This window comes from Bactrocera dorsalis, chromosome 2, assembly GCF_023373825.1.
Source record: "Bactrocera dorsalis isolate Fly_Bdor chromosome 2, ASM2337382v1, whole genome shotgun sequence".
Taxonomy (NCBI): Eukaryota; Metazoa; Arthropoda; class Insecta; order Diptera; family Tephritidae; genus Bactrocera; species Bactrocera dorsalis.
The window spans coordinates 52,068,102-52,082,631 of record NC_064304.1 but is presented as its reverse complement, the minus strand read 5'-3'; the positions used below and the strand labels follow the sequence as shown (position 1 = coordinate 52,082,631).

Here is a 14,530-nt window from a genome sequence, read left to right as displayed (position 1 = left end):
CCTTAATAATCACATTCTAACCTATGGGCCCTGCTGTAAACATTTACTCTTGCTTCCCGTGCACCAAAAAAAAAAATATTGCACACTCATATTCCTGGTGAATAATTGCACCACCGTCGCCAACGTGTTCTCTTTTATAATTCTCTTCATTCACGTCAAATATTTACTCTCTGACTTAATGCATAACCACTCATCTGCATATATTATGTGTATTATTCTCTTTGACAACGGTTGCCGGGTTGTGAAATAACTTTTTTTGTAAAATCACACAACCGATTAATGCAATTGATCTCGTAATTATTTATTGAATGTTAATACATTTTAATATATAAACTCCACGCTTGGAAAATTCGCGTTCGCGTTGTATAATTGTATCTGTTGTTCGCTAAAATACTCGTTACTGCTTTATTCGAATCGCGCTCAAAATAACCGTAAATATTCCACCACTCCCCCAAACCCCAACCATCCCGCTGGCGTGTGCTCTCTACGACCCCCACGATGTCTCGGCAGTCGGGTCGCACGCCGCTGCCGGGACTTGGTGGGGGCCACATCATCACGCTCCACATCCAACCGCTACTGCTTCGTCCACCGTCTCCGCTGTTTCGGTTATCAATCAACAACCCGCCACAAATATTATCAATCAATTGCACCACCACCCGCATCACCACCATCATCCGCATCTGCAACATCACCATCATCATCTTCAACACACTGTGCCGACTGTGTCGGCGAATTCAACCTCACTCATACCGACGGCGGCTGTGCTTCCACAACAACAACAACAACAACAAACAACACCAACGTCACATTCCACGCCTACTAATGCGGTTATGTATGAAGATCCCCCTCCAGTGCCAATTGCTTCCGTGCAACAGCAACAACAACAACAACAACAACATCTCCTGCCCACTCAACAGCAGCAACAGCAGCTCGCAGCTACACCAGTTGGTGGTGCCCACAGTCCTTCCCAAACACCTTCAGGTGCCCAACCGCAAGTACAGCAACACCTCGCCTCTCCACACCCCCAACAGCAACAACAACAGCAGCAAACGAATAGTGTGCCTCCTGGTGCGTCTGCGAACCTCCAGCAACAACAACAAAATTCAGCAGTGGCGTCCGGCCAAACGCAGATTGTTGCGCCGTCAACGGCGAGTGTTTCCCCCTCCAGTGTTAGTTCCCAACCCCCAGGTAAGTAAAAAAAGCTTAGTTTAATTTAATGAGTTACACCCCTTTTCTAATTTCGTAAATTAATAATTTGTACAAAATTGTAATGATTGAAAAGTTTGCAGGTTTCAGAATTTGAGCCAACTATTTTATATTAGTTACAATTTGTTAACAGATTATCATAAAATAAATAATAATTATATACAGTATAAAAAAATATAATATTTGATTAAATTTATCCAAGGTATACAACTTTTTTTCTGTTCGTTTGAAATATTATTACATGAATGGTTTAACTACTAAAACAATGAATTAAAACACATTACACTTGTTTAAATTTGAGATTATTTCATTCTTCTAATATTTCTCAGTCTTTCAGAATTATTGACAAAAAAATAAACATGAAACATAATTCCGTCAGTTTTTTCTCTAAAGTTATTTGGCATCATCATTTCCTTTATTTGAAAGAACAGATTTCCAAACCAACTTGGAAATATTTAAAAGGGCTCCATTAAAATATTTAATTCCAAAAAAAAAATGCTTTCTAAACGAGAAGATCCATTCAAACTTCTTAACCTAACACATATAGTTTTAAAATTTACTCTATTATATTTTACAATCCAAATGTAAAGTTATTAGCAATCTTTTTAATTAGTAGATTTTAAATTGACTAATCTCATTTAAAATGATATTTATATAATATTTTAAATATATTTTTCTGAAACGATCAGATACATTTTTATATAAAGATTTATACAAAATTTTATTTAAGCAATTATCTGGGTATATGTTAATCAATTGTTTGTGAATTTCTTAATTTCAGACATGTCATTGTTAGCACCTCTGCACATACCCGCGATCCGACCTGGTTTTGAAGCTGACGCGACGGCAGCAGTTAAAAGGCATCCTCATCCTTGGGCTTACGATGGTGATGGCTTCAGTTCACAATATCACGCATCACAATACTTTCTAGATCGAGACCGAAAGCCGGTTTTCTATGGTTACCCCGAGACACAATATCAGGTTAAATAATATTTTATATAAATGTTTTATTAGCAGCAAAGACCTAAAAAGGAATTTGTTTAATCTTTCGATAATACTTTTTATACGACTGTAGCCGTATTGGAATTACCGGGAACAACCTACACCCGCTGCAGCGGCCTACATGAGCGCTAGTGATGAACGACATGCTGCTGCAGCTGCTGCCCGCCAATCCGTCGAGGGCACTTCGCAGTCTAGTTATGAAACGCCAACGTATTCTTCACCAAGCGGGCTGCGTGGGTACCCAAGTGAAGCTTATTCAAGTTCAGGTAAAATATTATAGAACTTGGTTTTTTATTCATATTAAATTTTTTATAAAGCTATTGACTTACACATACAATGTATTTTTATATATAATTGAAAATTATACGGCTAGTACAAAATCTTTATAATCGGAGGTAGGAATCGTTTATACTCTTACCGAACAGTTCATGTAGTATAAATATTTTACCACATTACAGATTAACCGAAATTATTGGAATTCAAATTCACTACATAAATATAACATTTTGAAGTCCTTTCGCACCATTACTATTGTAAATAAATCGTGATCAACCTTTGCAATAAGCTCGTACATGTTAATCAATCATTCTCACTGTGATGATTTTTAAAATGAATAAACATATATTTTATATATATTATATGTATGTATGTTTTTTATTCATGATCATTATGATTTCATTTAAAGGTGGTACAGCTGGCATTCCTGTTGGTACGGTTGGGCCTTGTACTCCCACTAATGCCCTACATGAATGGACTGGACAAGTTTCAGTGCGAAAAAAGCGTAAGCCCTACTCCAAATTTCAAACTCTTGAATTGGAGAAGGAGTTCCTTTACAACGCTTACGTCTCCAAACAAAAACGTTGGGAGCTAGCAAGAAACTTAAATCTTACTGAACGGCAGGTAAGCGCTGCAATGAAAATTTAATTACCATTATTATTTTTTTCTCCATTTTGTTTTACAGGTAAAAATTTGGTTTCAAAATCGTCGTATGAAAAATAAAAAGAATTCACAACGTCAAGCCTCCCAACAGAATAACAATAACAGCGCCAATAGTAATCATAACCATGCGCAAGCGACGCAACAGCATCACAATACTCATCATATGAATTTGGGTTTGAGCATGGGTCATCATACCGCTAAAATGCATCAGTGACCTTTGGACAACAGCAGTGCCAGCGCCATGGGCTTCCCCACCTACTAGCATTTGGTGAACATAAAAACCGAAATACAGCCAGAATTTCTGTAAATGACAAATTCAACCTACATATTCATATACATCAAAATATTGTCGTAAATAAATAACTTCAATATATTTGTAGAAAGTTGCTTACTATCTACACATTTATAATTATAGACAATTAAAGTTCAGAAATCTTATTGTGGATCAACAGTAATCAAAGAGATTGCCTGTTAAAACCTTAATTGCAAAGAAATTATTGTAATTAAAGTTCTTATTTGTGTTCATATTATTTTATATTTTTCTATTTAACATTACGCAATGTTTGTTTAAATTTCTGTGTATTCAAACCTTTTTCCCAGTGTAATTTCTGATAAGGGAGTGTTGCAATCCATTGTTTATTATTTGAAGTTTTAAATAACTTTTGTTTGGTTTAAACCGACAGTTTCATTATTTTGATCAGTAAGATGTTTTATACGTTCAAGTACAAGATATTAGAGATAATAAGGATAAAATATTGGTAAATAATGGTAAGCAAGCCCAGTAATTTGAATAATTTACGATATATCATAGGCAATAAATTGTTTGCAGGTTGTTAGGCTGATGTTCGCTTATTGCATGCAAATATTAGAGTATGCAATTTATAAAGACATGATAGAGGCACTGCTACAGTCAAAGTAACGTTTGAGGTAGACTATAAATACTAATAAATATATTTAAACTTAATCTACATTTAAAATAATAATTAAGTAATTTATATGTAATGTGGAAGTGTAGTGAAATAGCTGGCTCTTAAAAAGGATGTATAAAAGTTTTGTCAAATTCTCATAAAAACCTATTTAATATATGTATCTTAACAAATATATGATTAAACAACAATTAAATTTTAAGAGTATAAAAAAAGATTAAACTTTTTAGTGAAAGCACGTATTGAGAAAAATCATTTAATATTTATGAGAGTCAAAAATAACAATGTAAAACAAAAATAAGCATTATCTAAGTGTGTAATCTCGTAAAGTTAGAATATAATGCGCACATAAACACTCACGTAATATTTGCACATATGCAAAGGAACACTTCTATAATAATGACTGCATACTATTGTAGTCATCCATGTAGGCAAACATACGTACATACATGTATTACTCATTAATCCGCGATATTATATAACGTAAATGAGAAATAAAATAAAAATATTTAATTATCAAAACAGCTTGTACTTCTAAATGTATTTGCAATGAACGTGTCATATATTGTCGCTGTACAACTACTTGGTGTAATTTGTATTTGTCGTCTTTGTATTGTATTTTAATTAATTATTGTAAATACATACATTTTGAATATATGTATATTAACAACATTGAAAATCCAAAAATGTAAACAAAAATAGTACCAATTAATTTTCATTTATTCTAAATAAATGCAGGAAAAATGTGGCTATTGTAAAGTTTGCTTATAACTTAGATAATGAAAGTAATTTGCACACCTCCAGAGTAGTAGCGAAGTTAGGGGAAGATTTTCTATCTTTAAATATTGGACATTGAAAATATGGTAAACTAATCACTGAACTGGAACAAGTATTCACTTTTGGATCTTCTCATAGTCAATCATATCTAAAGAGTTCCATTTCCATAATATTTGCTAATTGGATTATTTTGATGAATAGTAAGTTATTTGTACCGCTTCTTTCGTTGGCATAATATGGATTTGCAAATATTTGAAGAAAAAAAAAGATATGCAAGCTTGAAGACGACGCGAAAATTTTATGTAATTCCGGAAAAAGTTAAGAAGACTAAAGTTAATATAAAATTAGTATATTGTAAGATGTATGTGTGTTTGTCTATTAGAAATTAAAAAAAAATCATATCTAGTGATTTATAACTAGCTATGTTAACTACATAAAGTTTGCAAGCAAAATATTTATACAAGTATTATATGTACAGATATAAAATAATTATACATATTTCAGGCAACTTTATAAATATACAAACAATTATTCATCGTTGATCGGCAATATTACTTGCATAAGTGTGTTTCTAGATCTAAATTCAATTAAATTCGGTTTTTGTTACTGTTGTTAGCTTTTACTTAATTAGTTGCAAATTGTTCATATAATTGGAAAAAGTATCTTGCTATAGAGTGATTAACATACATAGATATGTATCTCAACATATATCGTATATACCAAAAGCTAATATACTTATTAATAATTCCTCTAAATTTTTGTATTTCTTCATGTTTAAGTTAGACATTTATATTAATTATTTTATGTTGATATTTATGTTATTCTGCGTATTAAATTGCAACATGTGTAATTTTTTATAGCGAATTTAGTAGTTACATTGGTTTAGTTGCGTCTCTATGATACACGATATACTGTACTACATTTTTTCTAAGGCAAAGTTATTGTGAAAAATCATGATAAAATAGTAATAAATAACAATGATTTAATTAAAAAATTGGCTATCCGTTACTATTTCACTAATAATCGTTAGTAGTAGTGTTTTATTTCCACAGAACCAATTTCGAAAATAATATTGTAATTAAGTTTTCTTCATTTTGCTACATTTTTATTTAGTTTATCTTAAACCAACAGGTTAAACACGACACACGAAAACAACGGTTTGCGTAAAAAACTGTTTTGGTAAGTAACAATGTCAAAATATCTATAAATAGAAAAATGGTCTACTCAATCAAAAGCCACTATGTTACGAGTTATAAATGAAATGTAACCTCTCGTTATCGAATTTATGCACGTACATATAAAAAAATAATACACTTGTACAAAAAGCAAATAAAATTATAATCCAGCATTTCAACCGCATTGGTGCAAAATGTAATAAAATTAAATAAGTAATTCGCATTAACCAACGGTTATATGACAGTTATATAAAACTTACATTCAATACATATATTGCATGCAATAGAATATTGTGCAGAGGATCGAGAAAACGAAGTAACTACATACATCACAATATAAGGCAACTTTAGAATAATATATGCATAAAAATTAACATAGAAGTTTATCTAAATAAATTTAAAATTTACTGTTGCAATTCAAATATATTTATATTAATTTTATTGACAAATAATGGTGTATTACATTTCCTTAATTTGTATTTTGACTTAATGGCATTAATATTTAGATGTAATAAAAAAGGAACTGTTTTTGTATTTTAGTTACTAGTTGCCTTACAAATAAATTTTTTTTGTTAATTTTTTTGGGCATTTAAACGAGATGGCCTCTCTATTTCTATGCGATTACTGGCTAGTAGAGCTTTGAGCATTTTAAGGGTTAAAGAATTTGACTTTAAAACCTGTTGACTTTCACTTTCGGTGTTAACGTACATAATGCGTACTTATTGGACGCATCAAGATATGGACCGAACCTCAGGCAATCGCAAACTTTGTGCTGGTCGCTAACTCTGTAATTAAAATATTATAAATAGACTACTCAAAAAAATTAAATCAAACGTTTGGAAGTAAATCAACCCAATCTGAGTTGTACACTCTGTATAAGATTTTTCCCGTTATGCGATTATAAACTTAGCATGCTTGAATAAAATGAGTATTTTTTATTTATTTATATATTTAAAAATATTTCTCCAACATGTATATTTGGATGGGGTCCGGGGCTAATGGGAGATCCAACCTCTTCTTATTAGAATACAAAATCAATTCTAATTTATCTGATTCTGACAAAGTCGAATCTTCCACCCAATGTATTAATTTAAATAATCATAAATTAATTCACTTCCAGATGATCTATAAAAACAAGAAGCGATCATACCTTTCACAAATAAAAAATATTCTTGATAAGAACTTTGATCATTCGGTTTGTGTAGTAGATATATGTATGCCATAGCGAGTCGATTTGAACAATTTGCCCGGAAATTGCATGATTGCCGTAAACAAAAACCTATTTAAAATTCCGGAAAGATATTTCGCCAAATGAAAAAGTTTTTTATACAAGCACGCGATTCCGATCATTCATTTTGGTAGCTTTATGCTATAGTGATTCGATCAGAATAATTTCTTCGGAGATTTCACCATTGCTATAGGCAATCATTTATGTAAAATTTCTTGAAGATATGTACATCGTCAAATGAAAAAATTTCCACACAAACACTTGATTCCGATGGTTCAGTTTGTATGACAGCTATATGCTATAAAGCTAATAGTGATCTGATATCGGTCGATCCGATTTATGAGCAGCTTGTTGATGAGAAAAGAACGTTACAAACAACATGCCAAATTTAATATACCCTGCTCACGGTATAAATAAATTTGTTTATTGTCGCACTACTTAGATACTTATATTACATATACGGGTAATCTATGTATATATATAAGAGAAACCGATTTGGGTGAAAATTGGTGGAGAGGTAGCTTAGAACCAGGGTAAGGACATGGGATACCTTTTTTTCTCTTTATGTCAAAGTTTAACACAACTCATAAATACAAAAATTATATTTCAAATCATAAGCATTTGTTCAAAATTTATGTTTGTAGGAAAAATTTAATATTTCATTTCTTCAAAAAAAAAAAACAATAATAAAAAAATAAAAACAACCTCACATCTATATATATAAAAGAAAGTTGTTGTTAGTTACACCATTTATAACTCAAGAACGGCTGAACCGATTCGGCTAAAACAATAATAAGTAATTTCAAGATTCATGTTTGTAGGAATCATTTGAATATATGCGTACAATTTTAAACTGATTCTTCCTCAAAAATAATACAATTGCTAAGTTTTTGGAATAGTAGAAAAGAAGTGTAAGCAAATATGCAGTGAAATAGATTATAACTGGCTCAGTAATCAGTCATTGAGTATGTATTATACCACGTGCATCGCAAAAGATTGATGGCATAACCTTTCCAGCCGCCTTTTTCGTCTTTCCACGCCTGAGGATCGGTTCATCATATGCAGTCCACTAGAATGACTGTCGATTAGACTCCAGTGGGAAATGATGGAGCTATGTTTCTATCACCGACGCAAAAATTCGGCTTTATTCCGATTAGAGAGCACTCAAACACTTCTCAGAGTCAGTTATTCGTTGTTTTTGTTGGATTACGAACTTGCGAGGCACCCACTTTGCACAGAGCTTTCGCCTCTTTAAGCTTAGCAAATATCTTTTCATCGGTAGATTTCCCTGAGCCCAAATTCAACAGTATTTTCCTCCAAAAAACAATGATTTATTAACACACGAAATGCTCTATGATCCATTTTTTTGTAAACTAACACAAGTCGCTTCACAGAAATGCTATATCTCATAAACTAATAATTATAATCCAACTAAAAAAATCATATAGATGGTAGTAGTAGCGTGGACGGGTTCTCTAGTAATGAAATAAATTGATCTCTGAAAACAGCATCTGTTTATTCATACGCCAGTAACGTATTCCTTACAATGCCTGCCTGACGTAATTGCTATTACTTCTCTTAATTCAATTACCGTTAAGAATTAGTTAATCTCATCGATACATCATCAATCCCACTCATTTATTGTAAAGTGAAATGGTTAAGGTTTAAAATTAAATGCAACAAGTAATCACTGCGTGGAAGGTTTAAAATATTTATTTTATTTTGAAACAAAATTAACAAAAAAATTAATACATAATTTTTTAAAAATATTTACTTTAGGTATGTCTACAATTTATATAACATTTATATTTATCATATTATATTTATATTTTTACTTTTGAGTTTGGTACATAGGATAATCTTTAACTAAAAGTGTCAAAATCATTTAATCTATCCGTAGAGATAAAAAGTCGACAATTTGAGTGGAGCAGCAAACTTGTAGGTGAACTTTATGTTAAATTTTTAAAATATAATAAATTAAATTGGTCAACAACCACGGCAACTTTTATATAACACCATAATTAATTAAAAGCTGCACAAAATTGGTGTGGTCTATTTAGAATTAATTATTTGGTTTCCATTAACAAAAATAATCTATTTTCGAGTCAACGCAAAGACTGAATTAAACAAATTTGCTTTAAGGGCTTACATACGTTTTCTCGGGTAAGAAACAGCCTTTCTTCAACAATTTTTTTCATATAAAAAATAGATCAGAATTTTTTATTGTTACAAACATACACTTTTAATTAAATTCTGAAATTTTTTGAAAGAAATATAGTAAAATCGGCCATTCTCGGTGATCCCTCGGAAAAAGATGCGTCCGCATTGGCAGGATACCTCCTTACAGGATCATCTCAAATGAAAAACTGCATGTTTTAGTTAAAACCTAAACTAAGAACTTGATCGAAGAAAAAAATATTTAAAATTTGGTTTTTGACAGACATTAAACAAAAAATTAAAATTTCAGTGAAAATTTCGCGACATTTTTTTCAGACGGTTGTAATCGAAAAAATCTTTCGTCCAAGTCTTTAAGAATTGTATCTCAAAGACCTGCGTAAATGAAGATCATGAAGATCAGTATTTCTCATTGTTAATGTTTTAATAATTAATAAAACGAGATAAAACTTTGCACGATAATGTCTTTAGTGTACGCCACCGCATGAAAACAACATGTTCTAATTCAACAAAGACTGGTCTAGCCACTAGGTACCGAATATGTGAACCCCAATATCTATAGTTGACTTTTGATTGAAAATATAGATCAATGTGTGAGATGAGTAATTGAAGCCCCATTTAGCTAATATAAAGATTTTCGAACTTCTGTTGACATTATACCCATATATCGGCCAATGTTTGAGTTATCTAAATGAATGAATAGAGAACGTATCTTACTCATAACAGAGTATCTTTGTGTTTAAATTAGATAAATTTGAGCGAAAACTTGACCTAGCTCCTATATAACTAGTATAAGGATTTTCGAACATCCTGCTGACATTACTCTGTATTATTGGTTTTTTAGTAAAATGCATGTTAATAGTATGTGGTATTGGGAAAAATAGGTAAAATCGGGTCGATACTACCCCTACTTCCATATATTACATGTAGTGATTTTCGTTTTTCTAACAAACCGTATGTGTATGACAGTGTATGAGTTATATTTAGTATAAGTATGTATAAAACTGTTTAGATTTCGATCTGTTTGACGTTTGACAGTTTAAGGTATTTCCCTGGCTTTGACTCTTGCAAGTTGCAAGAGTATAAAATGCTCGGTTGCAACCGAACTTAAGCCTTCCTTTCTTGTTAAAATTTATTGTGGTTGGGGGCAAAAATGGATGAAATCTTTCTATGAATTATCAAATGCCATATTACATAAACGAATTTGAAGTTTTGTTTGAACATTTTTTGATAAGTATAAGAAATCGAGAAAAAACTTATGTTGCAATAAATAAAGGTGTGATATAGAAAACAGATGGAATCAATATTTCACTGCTTCGGCGTGTATAGGTAAGACAAGACACCAATGCAGAAAAGGCAGACCTGAGTTCGGGCGAAACCGATTACTTTTGCAACCTTAAGGTGTAAACCGACAACTAGAAGTTTGGAATCCAAGCAATTTTATATATATACTCATAGACTGACCACTAAAGTTGGTTGGTAAGGATTATATTACTGAAAATAATTGTATATCATCATATATAGTAAAGTCAAGCGGGAATACGAAAATCCTGATATTGGTTGTATGTGGGCTAGGTCCAGCTTTTGCCCAATTTTACACGGTTATAAGTAAAACACGCTCAGTCAATTTTAGTAAGATAACTAACATGTTGGCCGATATATTTATGCGGTATAAAGTCACCCAGAAGTTCGAAGTTCTTTATATATATGTACTGAGTATGTGGGGGATTGAAAGAGGTAGTGATCCGAATAAATCCAATTTGACATATTGACATACTTTTATCAGGAAAGAATTATCTGTAAATTTCAATTATACTATATACATATATTATACATCGAACGGTGTTTTTCGAATAGAAATGTCAAAATAATTTCGGTTACCGAATTTGATTGAAATCAGTAGAGTAGGTCCCGAGGTATGTTTTTACTGCAATATTTTGTACCAATATCTTAAAATAGTTATGAGCGTTTTCGGCTAATGGCGTTTTGAGGACGTGGGCCACTAGATTACGCCTATCTACGAACTCGTCTTTACTTCTTTGCCAACGAACATACATGTAAACCAAGTTTCATTTCGATATCTCAACTTTTATCCAAGTTACAGCTTGCATGGACCAACGGACTGTCGAACGGACAGCCATTCACACAGATTTCAACTCTTCTCGTCATCTTGTTTATTTATATATGTATATAACGCTATGGTGTGTTTATCTCGATTAGTTTTAGGTGATACAAAAAACTTTTAGATGAACAAAACTGTTATACTTTTTAGCAAAATGTCGCACGAGTATAAAAAACATACGCAATATGTGAGTGTAATGAATCATTTCCTTCTGCGTCAAGTTAATTTATTTACTGATACCTTTTTAACTTTTCTCTTTTTTTACTTTTTTCTTATATGTCGGGATTAATGCACGTATACGAATACCTACATATGGAGATATGTGTACCAAAATGTATACCTATTAGATAAATCGCTTTAAATGTATTTATAATCTCATGAGCGATGCGATTGCATCAGTAAAAAATTCTTGATTCGATTTGCTCACACATTTTTTGTTGCAAATGCTGTGTGTTCCAAGAGAAATAAACAAAAGTGACACCGCAAATGGTAGTAAATGGTGGTGCGTTTTTACGACGATATGAGTGGACGCATACTTATGTATATGCGCAGTATATATAGTATAACACATTCAAATTTATGGGTATATATTCTATTATAACATTTGTATTTTATATAGTGATAATTTTAATAAAATATAACTATCTAAAAGTTGGACTGTAGAAGCTAGCGACGAAATCGTGAATGGGTTACAATCAAATTTGGTATATTATTAATTTGTTTCGAGTCGGTAAAAAATTATATTAAAATCATTTTAAAATAAGATAAATACATATATGTGATATAAACTCAACCGAAGAGGCTAAATTAAATATATCGAATTAACCAGAGGATTGGAATTCAGTGTATTAGGATTATGAGGATTGTACTAGGTTTAGACCAATCCCATTCATCGTGAATGTATTAAAATTAAATTTTCAATAAAATTCAATAAAAAAGAAAACTTGTCCACTTGATTTTATTACAAAAATTACACATTCTGACTAACCTGAACGGTCTAAAATCAGAGAGAATGTTGGATGCAACCCATTTTTTGCATATGTGCGTACATGTGTACAGGGCCGGCCTGAGATAATTTGCCGCCATAGCCAAATGCCAAATTCTTCGTCCTCGGCTATTTTGCCTTTAAAATAATATATGTAATTTTTGAAAAATATTGAGCTTTTTTAACTTAAAAAAAATAAATAACACTAATTTTCGGGATGTTTAACATAATTTTTTAAAAATATTAAAATTAGTAGTAAAAAGCTACCTCCTAGAATATTTTCATGCCTTTAATTTTGAGAAATTAGACACAATTTCTTTATTATTAAGAATTTGTGCCACTACTATTTCCAACAATACAGAAAGTATTAGCATTACCTGCAAATAAATTTGGAACGATATCTTTTAATTCGAGTATCAAATGAATATATACTAAGTTGGTGGAAGAATTTGGTAATTTTCTTCAAGTTAAAGGTTTTATCAAAAATACAACTTTTCACTTTTCCACACTACGTATATTCGATTGCTTAAGTCAAAGAAAATAACATTTCTTTGCTGTGTATCTACAAAATGTATTCAACAAAATATCGGCTAAATAGCTCTGTTTTCATAAAGCAGCAATTTCCGTTTAAGCCTTTTTTCAAGACTCTGTGTAACACTTCGCCTATAATACGCTAAAATTTATTTTGAGCTCCTCGATTGTTGCTGGTTGAGGGCGTAAACCTTTGATTAATATATTTCCAGGGAAAAAAGCATGCGGCGCACGGTCTTGTTGGGATTTCGAAAGAAATACCACAATCCGCAAGAAATGGTCAATTTTTGGGCACGCAATTGCGTTTCTTGAATCACATGAGGATTGACGAATATATTAAATTATGAGACTCATCTAAAAAGATGATTTTTCTATGAAAAGAGTTATTGTGCCTACATAATTCCATTTGGATACAAAGCCAAATTCAGCATCAAATTTCACCATATGTCATCGGAGAGAGTTCTGTGCAGATCGACGCTGATACCACTGATTCTGATTAGCTTTAACATTGGGCTGAACGGCAGCGATATTTCCTTTACTACGGGCTTTTCTTTGACGGTGGCACTCTATTATGCAGATTATAATAATTTTCGAATTTTGCTACAGAGTATTATAGTTTTGTTCACCTAACGGTTATACATATCACCTGATAGATATAGAATTATATATATTATAAATGATCAGAATGACGAGAAAAGCTGAAACCCGAGTGACTCTCTGTCTGCCTATGCAAGCTGTAACTTGAATAAAAATTGATATATCTTAAGGAATCTTGGTATGTGGGTTTCTTAGTTCTTAGATGGGCGTAAGTAGGTCACTGCCACGCCCACAAACCGCTATTATCCGAAAACTTGTAAAGTGCCATAACTAAGGGCTATACTAACATAAAAAACCTAACATAGTATTTAGGGGAATCTGCCGGTAGAAAATGTTATATGTATGTATAATAAGTTTAATGTACATATCTCCTAAACTAATAAAGCTACAACAAGGAAATTAGCCCAGCACAGATATTTAAAGAACTCTTAACGGAAGTGTAAAAACGGATGAAATCGGAAGATAACCCCGTTCACTCCTCATATAACGGTACGGTTAAAAACTACTAACAGCGCAGTAAATCAATAAGTAATTATTCCCGAGACATTAAATTTTACCACTGAGATGGTATCCTCATACCGGTGTAAAAATTGGACAATGGGTGTGGTGAAATCCCATATCTCGGGACCATATATTTTTATATCACAGTACGAAAATGGACGAAATCGGATAACAAACACGCCAATTTCCCATATAGCAAAATTTTAAATTCCATACGATTCTTACACATTCTAGTACAGAAATCGAGAAGCAACTGATGGAACGGGATAGAACTTCGCACGAATAATGCTTTCGTGAATGCCACATTATGACCAAAAAATGTTGATATCCAACGGTATCCCTAGGTACCGAACATTTTGACTCAAG

General features: G+C 32.0%; 1 protein-coding gene across 1 annotated transcript; it reads left to right on the top strand.

Moving 5' to 3' along the window:
- Nucleotides 1-395: 395 nt before the first annotated feature.
- LOC105226106 (homeobox protein abdominal-B) lies at nucleotides 396-4,449 on the top strand (the record flags this gene model as incomplete). The annotated part of the gene is made up of 5 exons (XM_011204883.4): nucleotides 396-1,188; nucleotides 1,988-2,187; nucleotides 2,282-2,474; nucleotides 2,894-3,108; nucleotides 3,170-4,449. Coding segments are annotated over 5 exons (1,593 nt in total), but the record flags the coding sequence as incomplete, so codon positions are not given.
- Between the last annotated feature and the right edge of the window lie 10,081 nt (nucleotides 4,450-14,530).